This window comes from Misgurnus anguillicaudatus, chromosome 20 (genome assembly GCF_027580225.2).
Source record: "Misgurnus anguillicaudatus chromosome 20, ASM2758022v2, whole genome shotgun sequence".
NCBI classification, from domain to species: domain Eukaryota; kingdom Metazoa; phylum Chordata; class Actinopteri; order Cypriniformes; family Cobitidae; genus Misgurnus; species Misgurnus anguillicaudatus.
Window position 1 is genome coordinate 22,471,369 of NC_073356.2, and position 22,013 is coordinate 22,493,381.

Genomic DNA, 22,013 nt, shown 5'->3' on the forward strand with positions numbered 1-22,013 from the left:
TCCGTATGATTGCTTCAATCTCTCTCGCGGTGTTTTGACGCCATCCGCCCGTCTGTTCCCGCGGCGCCACATGAAACGCAGGAAAATTAAACCAGCGGTCTATTTGGATTTTTAGCACCTTAAAATCTCGTGGAATTTGACGTCACACAAAGCTGTAAAATCTAAATTAGATTGTACATTTAAATATGGAAGTATGGTTTTTACGGTAGTAATAACCTCTAAAAAAATTTAAACAGTCTCAAATAACGTTCATATGTCTATCTAAAAACTCATCTCATGAAATAAATGTGTACATATTTCATAAATATACGTTTACGCCCGTTGAGGCTCTTGAGAGCGCATGTGTCACTGACAGTACATGTGATGCGATGACGCACGAAGGAGATCCAGGAAGTGCACAGCCTTTGTTTTTGTCCGTCTGCAGTGTTCTCATTCTCCACTAGTTCTGTGGTGTTCCTGCGGGCCCAAATGGCGACGTTTATTTCTGTGCCGTTAAAAAAGTCCTCAGATGTCGACTTGGTGAAACCGCTGTCGAAATTTGTAACGTCCTCGTATCCTCCCGGCGAGGAGCAGGCAGAGTATCTTCGTGCCGTTGAGGAGCTCAATAAGCTCCGTAAAAGTGCTGTTGGGAGGCCGCTGGACAAACACGAGAGCTCGCTGGAAATCTTGCTACGGTGAGCGTCATAACTCATGAGACAACTTGCTTACGAAGTTTCTGTGCTTTATTTTTGCGACCGAAAGTCGTATGATAAGCTGTGTCGTGGTATTTAATGTATAATTGACTTGACATCTGTATGTCAGAAGTAGCTGAGAGAGTTTCGACGTGACGTTAAATTAGCCTACAGCATCATCATAAACTGGGAACTGGGAGTGGAAAATATGTCCACGTTACCCCATTTCCTATGTTTTGTTAACCCGAAATGATTGTCTTATAGGATTAGCGACAGTATTATTATTGTAGTATTATTGTTTAATATTGTGTGTATATGTTGTGCATACAATTAGATCGCCATAAACAGAATTTAGATTATACGTCATTCGACTTCCTGGTTTCAGGTGTGTTCTCCAATCCATGACCGTGTTAAACATTTATTGTGTATCAACAATGCATAATTGAATGTAGTGTACAGTTACAAACTTAAATACAAAAAATATGTTTGCAATGCTGTCTATATTATTTTATATTTTTTAATAATATACTTTTAAACATTTTAGTCAGTCTTCTTCACGAGCCACCATTACGTAATTTTTTTGAAAGGGAGTGAATGCATCAGGTTTGAGTGACGTTTTTCGAAAGCTATTTGGAACCACGTGTTTCATTTATTAACATACTTATAAGCTACATGCTTTGTTACTGTATACTGTATACTAGCGGCTAATCATGTGGTATTAAACTGGTTGAGGAAATGCTCAGGTAATTTGTTAAACAAAATATGAGTTTATGCTTGAGTGCATAAGGTCATGAGTACTTTATGTCCCTTTAAAGAGCACCTATTGTCCGATTCATGTTTTTTACATCCGATTCACGTTTTTAAAATTTCCTTTGGTGTGTAAGTGTGTACAAGGTACATACCCCAAAGTAAACAATGACACAAGTTATCGTCTCCAATGTAAATTTCTTTTTTTGGATTAAAACAAACACACGGATTGTTGGCAACAGTTTACTTCCTGGGATTGGTGATATAGACAAGACCGACATTATCATAATTCCTCCCGCTTCTGTAAGTTCACTCCTGTTAGCAACCGAATCTTTCAAACATGGTAAGGAGCGTCAAGTTTCCGGCTGACTTCAGAGGAATTCAGGCCAATCACAACGTACAGATAGCTGGCCAATCAGAGACACAGAGCAGATCCGTCCATTTCAAGAAGAGAGTGAAGTCTGGAGCTACAAAAATGTACAATATGTGGAAAACATTTTTTTTAACCATAAACCATGCAAACATTATACCAAATACACAAAACAACGGTTTTTAGCATTGAAATAGGTGCTCTTTAAATCTTGAAGCGTTTTTTTAAGATATGTTTAAATAAGTAGTGGAGTTGCCAGTATAGATTAGTCTCCGCTATAACAAATGTAAGGTTACGTCTACATGTATGCATTTACTATATATGCTTATATTAAATATATTGCATATTTGTTTATGCAAAGTGACTAAAATAAATTTTTAAGATACAATATTTCAACAATTCTTAAAGACATACCTGTCAGAAGGTAGAGAAAGAAGTTTTTATTGAAGAATAAAGCTCAGTTCTGAAATGTATTCATTGTCCTTCAAAGTAAATGCAGTTGATATAATAAGACTTTTTCCCTAAACCACAGTTATGTTATTCAATTCATTTGTGGTTAATGTAGCCGTTGTAAGTGTATGCGCCTTTGAAACTCAATAATGCTGTTACTTAGTCCAGTCACTTATGCCATCTGGAAAGTAAGCGAGCCATGTGTTGCTATAGAAATAAGCTTTTGTTTGGTTGTTGCTCCTTTATGGTCATTCTAAATGGTAACCTGAATGGGTTACTTTGTAGTCCCTAGTTCGACCAGTGTTTGGTTTGTGTGTCGGACTGCCCCTCTGGCACGCCCTTTAGTGGTATTCCCCCTTGAGTCAACAGTCATGTTATATTCATGCCATGGTCACGAGAGGCAGGAATAGTCAAGCTACAGAAGATACATGATGTGGAAATGCTCCTCTGTCCGTCCATGAAAAAAATGATTACTGTGATATTTGCTTGGTCAGTGACGACAAGGTTGAGTAACGTCTATCACTGGGTTCTTGTGTCAAACTGAAAGTCACATGATAAATGTCAACATGCCAAAAATATTTGTTGCCATTATAGTTTGCAATTTGGAATGATAACTGCAGTGTCCTTTAAGAGTTCGGAAATCTTTTTTAATTATTTCTCTTTCTTTCTTTCCCAGATATTATGATCAGCTCTGTGCAATCGAATCCAAATTTCCTTTTACAGAGGTAACATTCATAAATTCACAAACATTATATTTCCCATAACCTTTTTTTTTTGCAATGACAATTAAAAGGATAGTTCACACAAAAATTTAAATTCTGACATCATTTACCCACTCTCATGCTTGTTACAAAACTGTATATATTTTTGTGTTTTGATAAACACAAAGGAAGATATTTTGAGGAATGTTTGTAACCAAACCAATCAGAGGCCCCATTGATTTTCAAAGTAGGAAAAATACTATGGAAGTCAATGGGGCCTCTGATCGGTTTGGTAAAAAATGGTAAATGTATAGCCCGCAATATATGTAATATTTTAGCAAATGTTGTTTTATATTGTACTTTTTTGTTTAATTTATAATCGTGATTTTTATCATTTTTTCTGAACTATATGTTTAACATGGTGTCTGAAAGAATAAGATATAGTATATGGGGCATACATACATTTCTGTGATCAGGCTGTGGAAGCGCATGTTTTTTCTACTATGATAAGTTTAATGGGTTGATGAAAATCTCTGTTACTAAAGTATCTACACGTATCTTCGCGTTTAAAAAAAAAATTGACTTTACTAACACAGATTTTCACCAACCCATTCTTTAGTTTCTGTAATTTAATACATTTTTGTGTTTCAGCTCTGTGTGACATTCACATGGAAGGATGCCTTTGATAAAGGATCTCTTTTTGGCGGCTCAGTCAAGCTTGGTGAGCACATACAAGATTAGTTTTATAACTACATCAACACATTCGTACAAATAAAACCACACCAGCAGCAATGGCCTCATTTTGGATTTAGGTTGTCTGTAATATTAGATTGTGTGTTTGTGTAAATGTTGGGCAAACGTACCATATGTGGTAACTCAAAGTATATACAAGTGCATACATAAATATCTATTAGTACCTCCTTAATATCTACATATATGGCTATTAAGTTTGGATATAGACTTCTTGTCTTACCTGTTTTATTCTGAAGGACACAAACTCATTTAAGCCCTTATTATGATCTGTGCTCTTTGTTTGTTTGTGTTTTTTAGCCTTGGCAAGTGTTGGTTATGAGAAGACTTGTGTATTGTTTAATGTGGGAGCGCTGGCCAGTCAGATCGCTTCTGAGCAGAATCTGGACAATGATGAGGGACTGAAGTCTGCTGCTAAGTTCTATCAGGTTCAAGTTTGATCTTAAATCTTTTACTCCAACAGTACTGAAAATACATTTTGGCAAGGCATCTTTTACAAGCATTGTGTGTGCCGTTTCTTTCTCTCTTTAGCTGGCTAGTGGTGCATTTGCTCATATAAAGGACACAGTGCTTTCTTCACTCAATCGGGAACCCACGATGGACATCTCGCCCGAGACAGTGGGCACACTCAGTCAGATCATGATCAGCCAAGCACAGGAGGTCTTCGTTCTCAAAGCCACTGCAGGTGTGTGTGTGTGTTCATGCATATGTGGCTTTGATTTCGACTGACAAAATTTTAATTGTGGATGATTTTGTGTTGTCTCACAGATAAGATGAAGGATGCAATCGTTGCTAAACTCGCTAACCAGGCTGCAGACTACTACGGTGATGCTTTTAAGCAGTGTCAATACAAAGAGAATCTGCCTAAGGTATGTGCAGATGCTAATACACATTAGTGCCGCAGGAATGACGTACTTTTGTTGGCCAAACACGGAAGCGAGTTCGCATTTTAGCACTTTCGGTTCCATCGTCGCAAAGTCAATGGGTTTTTTGAAAGGATTTTTGGTTAAACTACTTAAAGAGCACCTATTTCATTGCTAAAAAACAATGTTATTTTGTGTATTTGGTGTAATACAATCTGTTCGCGTGGTTTATGGTTAAAAAACACTTTATTATCCAGATTTTACTCTCTTCCTGAAACGCATGGATTTGAAAAGCTCTGTGTTCCTGATTGGCCAGCCAATCTGTACGTTGTGATTGGCCTGAATACCTCTGACGTCAGCCGGAAACGTGACGCTCCTTACCATGTTTGAAGATTCAGTTGCTAAAAGGAGTTAATTTACAGGCTGTAAGTCCGAATCAGGAGGAATTATGATAATGTCGGTCTTGTCTTCATCACTAATCCAAGGAAATAAACTGTTGCCTACAGTCCGTGTGTTTGTTGTAGTCCAAGAAAAGAGATTTAACTTGCGCCGTCATTTACTTTGCGGTATGTACCTTTTGCGTATCATTAATGTACTAATACACACTTACACACTAAGGGAATTTTAAAAATGTGAATCGGACAATAGGTGCTCTTTAAGTAACATATTGGGTTAACATAAGGCTAAGATTTTTTCACATTTTATTCTACGACATAAAACACACCACTAATAGACGGTTTCAGCAGTAACAACATAAACAATCTTTCGTGGAATAAACGTAACTTCCGATAAACTTCCACAAAGAATTAATAACAACAGAGTCTTTATAGAGTAGTTCATTTCTGATAACAAGCAGAATAAACAAGAAGTAGATTACCTTAGTTCAAATCATAGCTAAAGCGTATCAAAAACTACACTGAGCTAACGTTACTGTGTAAAATGTGTACTATATAATGTATACAATGTGTACTACAGATCGGCTGCCAAATCTTCCTTCACATAGCAGCAGTGGTCCATGATCGCCGTCGCCCCTCGTCTTTAGGAAACCAAAACATTTGTTATTTTCGATGAGAAATTTGTTCCAGAGTTTAGCCACCAACCAGACCATTACACAAACATAGACCGGAAGTTAAGTTCTATCCAGATGCATAACCACAACCGCTCACATGTGTCTGATAAAACTGTCTATGCCGTCGTGACCATAGATATGTATAAAGGCTAGATGTGTTACGGCGGAGTCTCTAATGTCATCACCTGGCGGCCATCTTGCCACGGGCAGCTCGCTCGCTTGTAGCATTGAGTTTTGATGGAGCAGGTGCTTTTGAATGGCCATAACTTGCTCAATTTTCTGCCGATTTTCAAACGGTTTGGTTTCTTACAAACATTATTAACGTGGCTATTATTCTGGATGCTTTAACATGTTTCATGAATTTTTTATTTATTTTTAGTATAAGTATGCAGTGCCATAGGTACATCTCTGACATTTATAACAAACCAAATCATTTGAAGATCGGCGAAAGTTGGGTAGGTTCTGGTCATTTAAAAGTACCTGCACCTTTGGAGCTCGGTGCTATGAGTGAGCGAGCTGCCTGTGGTAAAGATGGCCGCCAGATGCGGACGTTTCACTCAATTGGCCAGCAGCGTGGGCGAGACATCTAGCCTTTATACATATCTATGGTCGTGACTTTAAAAGGCCGGTTGCAAGCAAGTTGCTACATGGGACTACAGACTTTGTCGGGGACTTTAAATTCATCACGCATGAAAATCTCAAAAAACAATGCATGTGTTTATTAAACTTTAAAAGAGCTGTCGGTGATGACATTGATGTTGATAGAAGTGGTGTAGTACACTTGTAGCCTAAAGTTCGCTTTTTATTTCTAGTAAACCCATTTAGACTTCAAAATGCATAAAAGTTGTGTTCATCTATGAACATTATACTGTTGGACAAAAGTGTGTAAGTGTCATAAACTATTGTGCTTATTTTATGTGATAATCCTTAAGTCTTCGGAAAAATGAATGGGCTTTTTGGCAAAAGAACCAGTGTCCTGCTTACTTCCGAGTTGGCCTACAAAAAATGTAATTCCTGTGGCATACTATTGACCAGTTTGTAAGTGAAGAAGGTGATCCACTAGGGGTCACTAAAGAGACAGTTTAACATTTTCAAAGATCCACACATATACTGCATGCAGCAGTCACTGTGGGTGTGTCAGTTTTTGTGTGTCATTAGATTGAAGATCATTTTTAAACCCTAGTTATACCTGGTATTACGATTGATTTTGACTGATGTCTCCTGTGACCACTGGATTTCAAAGGGAAGGGTCTTTGTGACTACACACATATACTATGAAAATCACGTTATTGCATGCTATTTAAGCACAGGACGCAAGTGCAATGTGGTCACATGTTTTTTTCATCTAGCTCCAAATGTGATTCCAATGTTTAAATCACAAAACATTATGCACCCTGTTCAGCCAAGATGCATCCTTATACCAGGTATAAATAATTATAATTATATGACAGCTAGGCATCCCCTAATACACATAAAGATAGTTTTAAAACTCCAGCCTTCGTTTCCTCTCCTACTAATCTGTGAATGAACGCTGCATGACATTGTGTGTGAGGATTTGGTTGGAGGATGCGTGCTGATTTGCTGTTCTGTTTTCTCTTCCTGCGCCTTGTGCTGTGTGTCTGTGCCCGTTTGTGGTTGCTCTTGATGTTGGTTCGTGTTTGCCGTGGTGTTTGTGATTGCTGTGGTTGCCTTTCCCTGGTCAGTATTTTTATTTCCAGGAAGTGCTTCCTGTCCTTGCTGCCAAGCACTGTATGATGCAGGCTAACGCAGAGCTCCACCAGTCGATCTTGGCCAAGCAGAAGAAAAAATTTGGAGAGGAGATCGCACGACTGCAGGTGCGTTTGTCTCCGTGTGACGGTTTGTTGATTTGTAGTAGTATTTCATTTTAGAGCTTCATGTTGACGGTTTTTCACGCATGTCTTGCAGCATGCCACAGAGCTGGTGAAGACAGCGGCTTCCCGATACGATGAATATGTTAACGTGAAAGATCTGTCAGATAAGATCAGCCGTGCGCTTACGGCTGCAAAGAAAGACAATGACTTCATATACCATGACCGCGTGCCGGAGGTCAAAGACCTGGAGCACATCGGCAAAGCCTCTCTTGTCAAAGCGACCGCAGTTCAGACGCCACTCAGCCAGAAGTTCTCAGGTCAGAATGAACACCTTCTCAAAACTTCAACAGTTTAATATTATCTCCACATTTACTGGGTGTACAAAATCCTATTTACCAACTGTATTGTTTGTGTTTAGATTTGTTTGAGAAAATGGTGCCGATGGCAGTGCAGAACTCAGTGTCTGCAGCCAATGCTAGGAAGTCCGACACAGTGAACCGACTTATTGGCAGCATGAGAGAAGCAACAAATCTCTGCAATGGGTCAGTGTTTGTGTGCATGCATGGCACATGCTCTATTGCATGTGCTTGATTAGGAATAGTTCAAACAAAAGTGGAATTTTGTTTTTTTTAATAATTTATGTAAGACTTTCTTTTGTGTCTCTTTTTTATAATACACGTTTTTTTCTAAATAAATGTGTAGCAGAATCGTTAACAGTACTCTTACATCCAAAGCGATATCTTTGCGTGAAAAACAGATGTATATATGCATAAAGTGACTCATGTGTTTTGGAACGACTTGAGAAACAGGTGTTAAAATAATGACATTTTTGATTTCTTGGTGATCTATCTCTTTCAAAGCATGGAATAGGAAAATCCATTTGGGTGATTCTCACGAAATCCAGATTTAGAAGGTGTCCAGCATCAGAATTTTTAAAAAGCCTTTGAAGACAATTTTTTTGCACATAAGATTAAGGTCTGAACTTACTATAACTATTATTTTTAGAAGATTTAAAAAAATATTTCCTATAGAATTATTTACATTTTTTAGATTATCATTATAAAAAATTATCATTACCGCAACATGATATTACATTAAATATATGCATTTACAAACTCATGTTCCGGTAATGAGAACTAAAAAGTTGTCTAGGTTCTATGACAAACAAAATTTTAACTTTTATCTGGAGAGAAAAAGTAAGAACTGCTTACTCTGGTAGCTCTTGAGTGTCACAGTCAATTATGGCCATTTTTTTTTGTTGAAAATGTTAGTTTATTGAGGGCTTAAATAATGATTGAAAATTGTTGCGGAGGATGAGAAAATTGGTCTTGGACACATTTATAATGTATGTTTATAGTATAACATGCACTGAAGCTTTTTTTTTTTTTTGATTTTTAATTATTAATATTTCCATGTCAAAGAACCCAAATCCAGTCATGGACACATTGCGGTAATGAAAAATTCCCCTTTAAATGTGGAAAAAACAAAATTGTTTTGTATGATGTCATTTGAAATCATGTGCAAAATTGTACATGAACAGATGTTTATAACTGAATGCTTATTATTTTGATATCATTTACTTTTTTTATCAAAATGTTTCATGACATCTCACAAGTCTAATTTCGCTAGAATCAACCATTTGCATATGTATGTGTATAAAAGCAACAAAAGTAATGGTTTTAATTGGCTGCTAAGATGGTAATCGTTTGGTTGTTGCTGATCTGTTAGGGTGCTGGCGTCTCTGAACCTGCCCGCCGCACTGGAGGATCTGTCAGGAGACTCAGTCCCTCAGTCTATCCTGGAGAAGAGTCGTGCTATAGTGCAACAAGGTGGTTTACAGAGCATCGAACAGCTGATTAGAGATCTACCTGAGCTTCTTACAAGGAACCGTGAGATCCTGGATGAGGTGACTTCTGGATTCTGTTTTTTTTTATGTAAAAAGTTGCCCCAAAAATAAAAATTGGTCATCATTTGCTCACTCTAATGTTGTTTTAAACCTGTGTGAGTTTCTTTTGTTTAACAAAAAAAGATTATATTTTTGATAAATGGCAGTAAGCACAGAGATGGCCGTACCCATTTACTTCTATGCCAGTCAATGGGAACCTTACCAATATGAGTAAATGATGACAGAATTTTCCTTTTTGTGTAAACTATCCCATTTTTGGGTGAAGTCCCACTGTGGGGAAAATCAGCTTTTTATAGTTGTTTATGTCTATGTGGTGTTTTTAATATGGTTTCAGACAAGCTATGTGGAAATGCATCATTCATCAACACCATTGCTGAGTATTTTCTCCATAAAATTGGAGACCGTCTCATTACCACGGTTTAAAATCCCATTTGTTTCCAACGTTTTAAACGTATAACCAATCATATCAACACAGTTGAACGCGTGGATAAGTAGTTTATGTCATAGATATTATGTATAGATGCCGCACAGACTCGGTGCTGAAATGATTGCTCACACATGCAGGGTGAGGGCTGTTACCTGTTAACATCAGCGCTAAAAGATTTGTGCTGCAAACACACAGTTCACATATGCATTGTGTGAAACTGAACTTGACAGTTATGTTGCTGAAACTGCCGAAGGAAACGAATGTAGCATCTATTTACACATATATCTATGGTCCGAGGAGGTGCAAAAGAGTAGGACTAATTCGCATATTCATATATATGGTCCAAGCTGTGCTATACGGACTACCGGCACATCTGGGAACTTGACTGTAAATTTCGTCACTGCCCCTTTTTGGGGGATAAAAAAGCAGCCCTTCTATTGGCTTCCATTCATAATAGCGGAACAAAGCAACGTTTTTACACAGCCGGCAGGCGTAAATAACTTATGAAATCACTCAGATTAAACATGTCGAGTATTTATCTGTCCACCCTGCCTGCCATAGAGCCCGAAAGATACATTAACACATTTAATTTGGTCAATATAAAAACATGTCTCTTTTATTCTCACAGCGTCAAATTTGTGTAAAAACGCCATCCAGTGATTGCTGGAAATATCGCTAAGCCAGTTAGTTGTATGACTCGACGGAAAAGTGCACTCATTACTCTAAATATAAAGACATAAATAAATACTTTCAAATACGAAGTAAAATCATTCACTTGCTTCCCTGTTGACTCGATGAGGTACGAGTAAATTTCCGGGTAAGACACCTCTGGCCAATAGGGACTCGGGAGCGTTGTTACACAAATTTGATGCTGGGAGAATGAAAGAGACATGTTTTTATATTGACCAAATTAAATGTGTTAATGTATCTTTCGCGCTCTATGGCAGGCAGGGTGGACAGATAATTGCTCAGCATGTTTGATCTGAGTGATTTCATGGGTTCTTTACGCCTGCCGGCTGTGTACGAAGGTTGCTTTGTTCCGCTGTTTTGAATGGAAGCCAATGGAACGTCTAGTCGGAATTCCCCCAAAAGTGGGCGTGAACCTGTTCAGAGACATTCTATGATGTTGCGCCGGTTGTGCGCATTAAGAAGAGGCGGGGACTAATTAGCATATTCATAGATCTATGTAGCGTTACATTCAAGCAGTTTTAAAGCATGCAAGTACTATGACAGGTAAAACTTTATATTCTATTGTGGTGCTCAAAGATGAGTTTTAACTGAGGGATACTTTAAGGTATACATTCAAGATTCTGCACTATATTTCTTTGTCACTAATCAGATTTAAGCTACTGTGACATTGATCATGTTAATGCCTTACAAAAGTAATAGATTGCCTCACTTCCATTGATTCTTAAGTTTTGCTCTGATAACATGGATTATCAGGATTTGCATGATAACAAAATTGTTGTGTGTTCTTTATATAGTCCTTAAAGATATTAGATGAGGAAGAAACAACAGACAATGAACTCCGAGCCAAATTCAACCAGCGCTGGAGCAGAACTGCCTCAGGAGACCTTTATAAACCACTCAGAGCAGGTACATATACACTGGTGAGATGACTTCAAATTCAGTATCATTTTACACCTGATGTGTTTAATCTTTCTCTGTTTCTTTATATCTGCAGAGGGAACTAACTTTCGCAATATACTGGACAAGGCGGTGCAGGCTGATCAGGTGGTGAAAGAGCGTTACAATGCACATTGTGAGATGATTGCTTTGCTCTGCAAGCCAGAGAATGAGCTCTGTGCTGCCATACCGTCAGCCAACCCTGCCAAAACTCTACAGGGAAGTGAGGTAAGAGAGATGTTGCCTGTTATTTGAATCAGAACATGAAGTACATGGATAGGCAAGGATTTATATTACTGTTTTTCATACTAAGGTTAGACATTTAAATAAACCTTAAAGGGACACTCCACTTTTTTTTCCAGCTCTCTAGAGTTAAACATTTGATTTCTACCGTTTTACCATTCAGCTGATCTCCTGGTCTGGCTGGCGCTAGCACTTTTAGCATAGCTTAGCACAATCAATTGAATATGATTAGACCATTAGCATCACTCTAAAAATAACCAAAGAGTTTGGATATTTTTCCTATTTAAAACTTGACTCTTCCGTAGTTACATTGTGTATTAAGACAGACCGAAAATTAAAAGTTACGATTTTCTAGGCCGATATGTCTAGGAACTATACTCTCATTTTGGCATAATAATCAAAGACATTGCTGCCGTAACATGGCTTCAGGAGGCACAATGATATTACTCGGCGCCTGAAAATAGTCCCCTTGGTAACTTTCAATAGCAGAGCACTATTTTCGGCTGCTGCGTAATATCATTGCACCTGCTGCAGCCACGGTACGGCAGCAAAGTCCTTGATTATTACGCCAGAATGAGAGTATAGTTCCTAGCCGTATCGGCCTTGAAAATCACAACTTTTAATTTTCCGTCTGTCTTAGTACACTTAGTACAGATATGACTTAAACCCAGGGTATAGTCTGTTTTTCATGTGTACACGTTTACATGTACGCACACGGTAGAACACACAGCCTTGCAAAGCATAGTTTATTTGAGTCGTACGTGTACGCAGACGTTGGAATCATGCGCACTACGGCAAACTGTAATGCATTGCACATGCGCGATCTACATGTACAATATACATGTGATATGTTGTCATGTCAAATATCCGGTGGTGCATGGACAGTACGCGCACCACACGCACTGTACGCGAACGGGGTGTGCCTCATACATTTTGAAAAGTGAAGCCACTGGCTCTTTGTTCGCCCCCTGGTGGCTGACTGCAGTACAAGTCTTAAACCCCGCCCTCTTCATGCAAACGAACGGGAATCGGCTCTAAATAAAAAATTATTTACACTTCCAATAAAATGAATTGGGCACGCAGGCGTTTGGTGGAAGTTTGATACTGCGACTTTGCCTCTGGCTCCATCGGCGATTCCTTCTCTGCATGCCCTAGCTCCAAACGGACATTTTTACATAACAGCAGACATTTTTGGCTTCAATTCATTACAATGGAAGGAAGCTAAGTCACGTCATCCATCTTTTTTACAGTCTATGATGTGGACCCTCGCGTACATCTAAAAAATAGACCATATTTCAGCCTTTATACCCAATACAGGCGTAAATACTATTACTTTCCTATAATTTTAAGAAGCACCCACATATGCTGTCCTTCAGTCCAAGGTTCTTCTGTCTTTCAGGTTGTGAATGTGCTAAGAGCTCAGCTGGCACAGCTGGATGAGGTGAAAAAGGAAAGGGAAGTTATGGAAGGAGAGATTAAGTCAGTGACCTTTGACATGACTACAAAGTTCCTAAACGCTCTGGCTCAAGATGGTGCCATTAATGAGGAAGTCCTAACGTCCAGTGAGCTGGACACACGCTACGGTTCTTATACACAGCGTGTCCAGCAGAATCTACGCCGACAAGAGGAGCTCCTGTCACAGATACAGGTGAATTGCGTACTGTTGTAGATAAACATCAAATGCTAATGCTAAGCTTATTTGTTTAAACTCTCTTTTCATCTATCTCAGGTGTCCCATCAGGAGTTTTCAACACTTAAACAGTCAAACTCTGAGGCCAATAACAGAGAAGATGTTTTGAAGAAGCTGGCCTCAGCCCATGATAGCTATATAGAGATCAGCTGCAATATAAGAGAGGGCACTAAGGTAATAATAACAACACATACTTTAATATTAGTTCTGGACTCGCACCGCAATGTACACTGCCATTTACATATTCTATTTTTTTTTAGTTCTACAATGATCTGACAGAAATCCTGCTGAAGTTTCAAAACAAGTGTAGCGACATTGTTTTCGCCCGCAAAACTGAGAGAGATGAACTGCTCAAGTATGTATATCAGTGCACATATTAACCAATGAGGGCCAGGCATCATATGATCTCCTATTTGACGACTCTTTGTGATTGACAGGGAGCTACAGCAAAGCATTGCTCGTGAGCCAAGTGCTCCATCATTCAACGTCCCATCTTACCAGTCCAACACCCCTGCTTCTGCTACAGTAGGTCCTACCCCTGCACCCAGGACTGTGTTTGTGAGTGTACATACAGGCTCTTTGATTAGAGTTAATATATAATGCAGGACAAATTTGACCAAATACTTTTTTCTTTTCTAGACTCAACAGCCGCAGCAGCCTCAGGCTAAGCCCCAGCCCCCAGCCAGGCCACCACCTCCTAACATCACACCACAGGCAGCCAGTGCGTCAGTTCCAGTCAGTGCTCCAATGGCCCCTGGTGGCTCTAATCCTCCACCTGTTGCGCCACCCACTGGACCCTCACAGGCTCAAGGACCACCCTACCCAACTTATCAAGGCTACCCAGGGTAAATACAGTCTCTTACAAAATATCCATTAATACCAGAAAGGTATTTTTTAAATCCTAATGCTTATTTAAGAATTACTCCATTTTCTTAAAAAAATCCAGATAATTTACTCACCACATGTCATCCAAAATGTTGATGTCTTTTTTGTTCAGTCGAGAAGAAATTATGTTTTTTGAGGAAACGTTCCAGGATTTTTCTCATTTTAATGGACTTTAATGGACCCCAACACATATTAGTTTTAATGCAGTTTAAAATTGCAATTTCAAAGGACTCTAAACGATCTCAAACGAGGCATAAGGGTCTTATCTAGCGAAACGATTGTCATTATTGGCAAGAAAAATTAAAAATATGCACTTTTATACCACAACCTCTCGTCTAAATTCTGGTCCTGTGACGCGCCAACGTGACCTCACGTAATGCGTAATCACATCAAGAGGTCACGGATGACGTATCGAAACTACGCCCCAGTGTTTACAAGTGTGGAGAAAGAGGACCGTCCCGATGTTGTTGTATGTCGAATGATACTAATTAATGTCTTTGTGTCAGTTTATTGTTCAAAATGGGTTCTTATATGTAACACGTGACCTTTCCACGGCATTACGCAATTACGTGAGGTCGCGCTGGCATGTCACAGGACCGGAGGAAGACGAGAATTGTGGTCTAAAAGTGCATATTTTTTATTTTTCTTGCCAAAAATGACAATCGTTTCGCTAGATAAGACCCTTATGCCTCTTTTGGGATTGTTTAGAGTCCTTTGAAACTGCAATTTTAAACTGCATTAAGTGTTGGGGTCCATTAAAATTAGAAAAATCCTGGAATGTTTTCCTCATAAAACATAATTTCTTCTCGACTGAACAAAGACAGACATCAACATTTTGGATGACATGGTGGCGAGTAAATTATCTGGATTTTTTTTTTTTAAGAAAATTGACAAATCGTTTAAAGTATATTGTGGTGTTAGCCTTGTAACAGAATTGGTTTAGAACTCAAAATCATTTTGTGTAGCAATTTGTGTATTTTTTGTAAGAGACAATGCAACTTTCTTCACATATTAAAGATAATCAAGGCATTAAACTGCTCTTCCTCTCCTAGGTATTACCAGATGCCAATGACCTACAACCCCTATGCATATGGGCAGTTTAATATGCCCTACATGCCCTATCAAGCCCAGGGGCAGGCTCAATATCCCGGAGCACCTCCAGCACAGCAGCCCTACCCCTATCCACAACAACCACCACAGCAACAGCCCTATTACCCCCAACAGTAAAGCACGATTACCCCCGACAGCAACTCTAAGTCACACTCATTCCTCTAAACTAGCACTCCTACTATTGCACTTACAAATTAACACCCCTGCATTCAAACTCGCTCTGTATTTAACATATGGCTTTTTTGGGCGGAGCTTAGAATGTTGGCCCACTTCCTCTCTAATGGGTGTTTAAAAGCCAGGGTTCACAGAGCAGGTGTGCTCGTAGATTGAAGATTTGATCTCTTTTTCTATCTTTCTCTCTCTTTTTCTCTCTTTCTCTCTCTCTCTAGCCCAAAGTAAAGCTGCTGGCTGCTTGCCTGCCACTGCTTATATCTTATTTTTGTAATGAGTACTGACATATAATCTATTGCAGGAGCTGTAATTGATTTCTTACCTTGATGATGATCATTTAATTGCTGGGAGAAAAACTGAGGTTATGTCTTATAGTGACCCTTATTGTATCGTTATACCTCCTTATGTTTAGTCTACAATCATCTTTTAGGAAGGGAACGGTAAAACAGACGAGAATGGATTTGTCACTAAAACGTTCATGTTTGTGTTTCTTTTGTTTTCATGTGATTAAAACCTGTCTGATATTAAAAGTCATCTCTTTATTCCCTACCGTGCATGGGTGTACACAACCATACTTTCAGAATTTTTGGTCATTTTCAATGACTCTTAATGTGGTTACTGCATTCATCCAGTGCCAAATCCAACAGCTGAGTTCAGATTAATAGGCCGGAGTCTAAGAGCATGTCTGCATAATTCTGAGTGTCTCCACACGTGAATTCAAGTGTGTCTGTGGTATAATTATTCCAGTGCTATTTTTGTCCTGGAAGAGCAGTGTCGAACCGACTGTCTCCATGGATACCGATGGAAGAGGATGGGGTTTTTGGTGTGTGGATGGGAGAATGTATTTATTGAAGTATTAAAGTGCTTTGATTATGTAAGGATGTTTTCTTTTCGCTGATAACACTTCATTTACATATACTTCATTTACATATACTGCAGTGTACTTTGTGTCAATGCATTTTTGCAAATGTATATTTAATTTGTTAATACGTAAAACATGTCTATGCATTGGGTACCCTAATTTTTTTATTCAAAACCTACATGCATTGATAATTGCTATAAAAAGTGTGTGTGCATTAAATTATGGTTACAAAAAATCTATATTTTATATATAAGACACTCACCTAAAGGATAATTAGCAACAGCTGTTCAATTTCTGATTAATGCAATTATCTAATCAACCAATCACATGGCAGTTGCTTTAATGTATTTAGGGGTGTGGTCCTGGTCAAGACAATCTCATGAACTCCAAACTGAAAGTCAGAATGGGAAAGAAAGGTGATTTAAGCAATTTTGAGCGTGGCATGGTTGTTGGTGCCAGACGGGCTAGTCTTGAGTATTTCACAATCTTAGTTACTGGGATTTTCACACATCCAGTATGCAGCAGTCCTGTGGGCGAAAATGCCTTGTTGATGCTAGAGGTCAGAGGAGAATGGGCCGACTGATTCAAGGTGATAGAAGAGCAACTTTGACTAAAATAACCACTCGTTACAACTGAGGTATGCAGCAAAGCATTTGTGAAGCCACAACACGCACAACCTTGAGGCGGATGGGTTACAGCAGCAGAAGACCCCACCGGGTACCACTCATCTCCACTACAAATAGGGGGGAAAAGGCTACAATTTGCACAAGCTCACCAACATTAGACAGTTGAAGACTGGAAAATTGTTGCCTAGTCTGATGAGTCTCGATTTCTGTTGAGACATTCAGATGATAGTATTTGGCGTAAACAGAATGAGAACATGGATCCATCATGCCTTGTTATCACTGTGCAGGCTGCTGGTGGTGGTGTAATGGTGTGGGGGATGTTTTCTTGGCAGACTTTAGGACCCTTAGTGCAAATTGGGCATCGTTTAAATGCCATGGCCTACCTGAGCATTGTTTCTGACCATGTACATCCCTTTATGACCACCATGTACCCATCCTCTGATGGCTACTTCCAGCAGGATAGTGCAGCATGTCACAATGCTTGAATCATTCAAATTGGTTTCTTGAACATGACAATGAGTTCACTGTACTAAAATGGCCCCCACAGTCACCAGATCTCAACCCAATAGAGCATCTTTGGGATGTGGTGGAACGGGAGCTTCGTGCCCTGGATGTGCATCCCACAAATCTCCATCAACTGCAAGATGCTATCCTATCAATATGGGCCAACATTTCTAAAGAATGCTTTCAGCACCTTGTTGAATCAATGCCATGTAGAATTAAGGCAGTTCTGAAGGCGAAAGGGGGTCAAACACAGTATTAGTATGGTGTTCCTAATAATCCTTTAGGTGAGTGTATATGTATGTATGTATGTATGTATGTATATATATATATATATATATATATATATATATATATATATGTACAGTGGATATAAAAAGTCTACACACCCCTGTTAAAATTGCAGGTTTTTGTGATTTAAAAAACGAAAACAAGACGAATCATTTTGGAACCTGTTCCAACTTGACTCCGTACTTCCAACCCATATACCAAAGTTAACAACAACAAGAAAACTTTTGTGGTGAAAAAATGGCAAGTCAAGCCGTACAACAACCAGGCTGCACAAGTGTGCACACCCTTAAACTAAAACTTAGTTTAAGCACCTTTAGATTTTATCACAGCATTCAATCTTAATGGGTATGTGTCAATCAATTTAACACTTTTTGAATTTGCAATATTTTGCCATTTCTCCTTGCAAAAGCATTTTAAATCTGTCAAATTGGTTGGGTTTCTCCTGTGCACAGCCCTCTTCAGATCACCCCATAGATTTTGAATGGGATTTAGATCCGGACTCTTGCTGGGCCATTCCAAAACCTTGATCTTGTTTTGGTGAAGTAATTTCTTTGTTGATTAGATGTGTGCTTTCTGTCATTGTCATGCTGTAAGGTGAAATTTCTCTTCATTTTAAGTGTTTTGGCAGAAGCCTTTAGGTTTTGGGCCAAAATTGATGGGTATTTGGAGCTATTCATTATTCTATCTACCCTAATTAAAAACCCCAGTTCCAGCCGAAGAAAAGCAGCCACAAAGTATGATGCTGTCACCTTCATGCTTTACTCTGGGCATGGTGTTCATTTGGTGATGTGATGTGGGTTTTATTGCACCAAATATATATTTTGGTATAACGGCCCAAATTCAACTTTGGTCTCAAAGGACTATAATACATTATTCCACATGGATTGGGATATAGAAATATTTGTTTTTACAAACTTTAGATGGACTTGATAATATTTTTGGTTAAAAAATGCTTTTAGCCCAAACATGAAGAATTCAGGAGATTTTTGTCACATGTAGGGAGCAAAAAGTACTTGCCAGATATTGTTACAATTATTTTAATGTTGCTGTAGGACTCTTGGCAGCCTTCCTTACCATTTTTTTCCTGGTTTTCTCATAAATTTTAGGTGTATGCCCTGGTCTTAGTAATGTCAATGTTGTGCCATATTTTCTCCACTTGTTGATTATTGTTTTTACAGTACTCCATGGTATATTCAGGGTCTTGGAAATGTTTTTAATCCTTTGTTGATTAAGATTTTTCAACAATGGGATCATGTACCTGCTGAGTAAGCTCTACACAGACAATGGCTTTTTCAGTGGGATGATACTTAGAAAAAATCCTTTAGGACCAGGCACACTTCATTAATAGTTAAAAAGTTATTTTAATTGATGAGAGGTATGTACTACTTCATATTTAACTTAAGTCTAAATGTGATTGGTTGCTTCTGAACACTGCCACAATCACTATTGTTAAAGGGTGTGCACACTTATGCAACCTGGTTATTGTACAACTTTACTTGCCATTTTTTCACCACAAAATTATTCTTAATGTTTTTTACTTTAATATATAGGTTTGAAGTAGGGAATTAAGTTGGAACAGGTTCCAAAATGATTAGTCTTGGTTTCATTTTATAAATCACAAAAACATGCTATTTAAACAGGGGTGTGTAGACTTTTTATATCCACTGTATATATATTTATCCACCTGCTACAGCCATCACTCTCAGAGAAAAGGTACATGAAGGTACAAAAAATTTGTCACTGGGGCGGTATCTGTTCAGAAAATACACTTTTGTACCTAAAAGGTACATGCTGATCTTTTTTTAAAAGGTATTGTCCCAATGACAAAGTGGTACAACTTTTGTACCTTTATTCCTGAGAGTGATGATTCAGTCAGCATACATTTATCAATATTCAGATTGTCAATGTGCCTTCTGTGTTTACATATGTTTGAAGGGGACAGAAATAATTGGGTCAAAGGTCTGCATATGCATGGTCACCTCGTTTCCTGTTAATGCTTCATTTCCCAAACTGATTTGACCTCAGCTTAAACAACTAACATCAAATACTGACAAAAGCAGGTGTGAATTTCCCTCTACGTTTGCTTACCGTAAATGAAAAGCTCGATGGCGATGTTGAGAGATTAAGTGAGGGGGACAGGTGTTTGTGTATATAAGTATATAAATATCACTGTTTTTAAAAAGGATGGACGTATGCAGCATTGTTGATTCTCTGCCAAATCTACTTCTCTCATTTGTTTTTTGACCTGCGAAGATGAGCATTTCCCTGATGATGCATGAGTATATGAGAGAGAGTCATCAATAGGTCTTTCAAGTTAAGTAACTAAGAATGCTTTGATGTCACTCTCAGTATTGATTGACTTCATAGCCAGACATGCTGGTACATTATGAACAAGTGGATGTCTGCCGTAGCTCTTACCCAGCAGGTGCAAGCCATCCTCAAGAGTCCATGCCCAAGATTCTTGTGTAGTGAATTTTGGCATGTTATCTAAACACCTAGCATTAATGTAATATAATAGGTCATACTAGAAGGCAGAATGCAAATTGTACTTGTTTCAATTGGCAAAAATGTTACCCTGTCTGTGAAATTCAGGCTAAAGTCTCAATCTAATTGTGAGATTTGGAGCAAGCATTGATTCCACATTGATTTCAATCTTTGACATGACCTCACTCCAAGGTTATATTTTCACACATTCTTATAATGTAGAATGATTTTGTGTAGAAAACAGTCATCACAAAAAAATAGCTTTAGCTGGGCTTTCACAGGCAGGGTCACAATTATCTTTAATATTCCCTTCCTCCTGCTCGGGCCCTTTAAAGGGGCCATAGCGTGAAATAGTGCTTCTATCAACATAGAAAACGTGAAAAAGAACAAGCCAGTAACTTTGTTTGGGTAAGCCATGTTCTGCAAGCATGTGAAATATTAGGTCATTCAGATTTTGCCTGTTTTTGTGAGGTAGGTAGCAAGGCGAATTACAATAATACCGCCCCTTAATCTGCACTATCCAACCACACACTGCCATTTAGTGCAGAAAGAAAGAAAGAGAGAAAAGATCATTGACAGCACAATTGACCTCCAATTACATCAAACCACCATCATTGTGATTAGTGTTTGCACTTTATCAGATCATTTGCATTTTAAAGAACACACCCAAAAACGGCACACTTTTGCTCAGGCCTACAAAGTGGAATTTTAACATGCTATAATAAATGATCTGTGTGGTATTTTGAGCTAAAACTTCACTTACGTACTCTGGGGACACCAACAATTTATTTTACACCTTAAAAAAAAGTCATAATATGACCCCTTTAAATCAATAAGATGTAAATTGTTGGCCCTTTCTGCACCTGTGGGTCCTAAAACCGAACATTTTTTGGTCTATAGTAATGATGAATGTCTTCATACAGTCTTTGATCACATCTTAGCAGTGCAGTAATGATAAGACTATCTAAAACTGGGCACTTAAAGTAAACATAGTGATGCAGATATTTGTGTAAAATCATACACATATCAAATCCATCCTTCAATATCTCTTCTCCACACAGTGGCAGCTGCTCTAACCACCAGCCTACACAAAATAAATGCCCAGCCAAAATAGATTATACTGTGTGTGAGATGGGAGGGATGATATGTTGTTATAATGCATTGTATAAGCTGTTTTTAAGCACCAAGTCAAATATAGCTTTATTGCAGCTAATCTTCCCATTACTGTATGTTTAAATGGGGTGCTGTACGTTGTGGGCTGTGTGGTTTTTGTGATTGGGATAGGAATACAGGAAATACACTTAAACATACTCAAAAAATGATGATCATGTCTGTCATCTCTTTCATGCTGTCTTTTTAAAAGTTTTTCTTCAAGAAGTAAATATCTCTGATTCTTTGAAACGGTAAAGCCATATGGCAGAAAAAGAGATACACTGCAGCTGTAGATAATTGTGGTATATGCATATTTCACACATCCGTGCGTGTGTGTGTGTGTGTGTGTGTGTGTGTGTGTGTGTGTGTGTTATTTTATGTGTTGCATAATCTTTTCATCTAACAGGTGCTCATTACAGTTTTTGGTGGCTTCTCTGGTGTGCCCTTGTACAAATGTATGTGTTAGGATCAGAAGATAAAACTGTTTTCTTAGATACTAAAAAAATGATAAATAACTTATTTACGTATTTTCATGCATTATGTTACACCAGTTACTACAACACTGTAAAAAATACTGTAATTATGC

At 38.4% G+C, this 22,013-nt stretch overlaps 1 protein-coding gene across 3 annotated transcripts; it reads left to right on the plus strand.

Annotated features, from left to right (window-relative positions):
* Positions 1 to 360: 360 nt before the first annotated feature.
* Positions 361 to 16,041, plus strand: pdcd6ip (programmed cell death 6 interacting protein). 3 transcript variants are annotated; one of them, XM_055219823.2, is made up of 18 exons: positions 361 to 674; positions 2,915 to 2,963; positions 3,591 to 3,660; positions 3,990 to 4,117; positions 4,221 to 4,374; positions 4,458 to 4,558; positions 7,325 to 7,456; positions 7,548 to 7,770; positions 7,872 to 7,995; positions 9,182 to 9,359; positions 11,271 to 11,382; positions 11,471 to 11,640; positions 13,055 to 13,303; positions 13,385 to 13,519; positions 13,606 to 13,700; positions 13,783 to 13,870; positions 13,985 to 14,190; positions 15,283 to 16,041. In XM_055219823.2, the coding sequence occupies exons 1-18, from the start codon at positions 469 to 471 to the stop codon at positions 15,455 to 15,457; spliced, it is 2,595 nt and encodes an 864-aa protein (XP_055075798.2). In that variant the 5' UTR covers positions 361 to 468; the 3' UTR covers positions 15,458 to 16,041. The 3 variants fall into 3 exon arrangements, with proteins under 3 accessions (XP_055075798.2, XP_055075796.2, XP_055075797.2); XM_055219821.2 differs by having other exon boundaries at positions 362 to 674; positions 13,783 to 13,903; XM_055219822.2 differs by having other exon boundaries at positions 363 to 674; positions 7,340 to 7,456; positions 13,783 to 13,903.
* Positions 16,042 to 22,013: the final 5,972 nt, after the last annotated feature.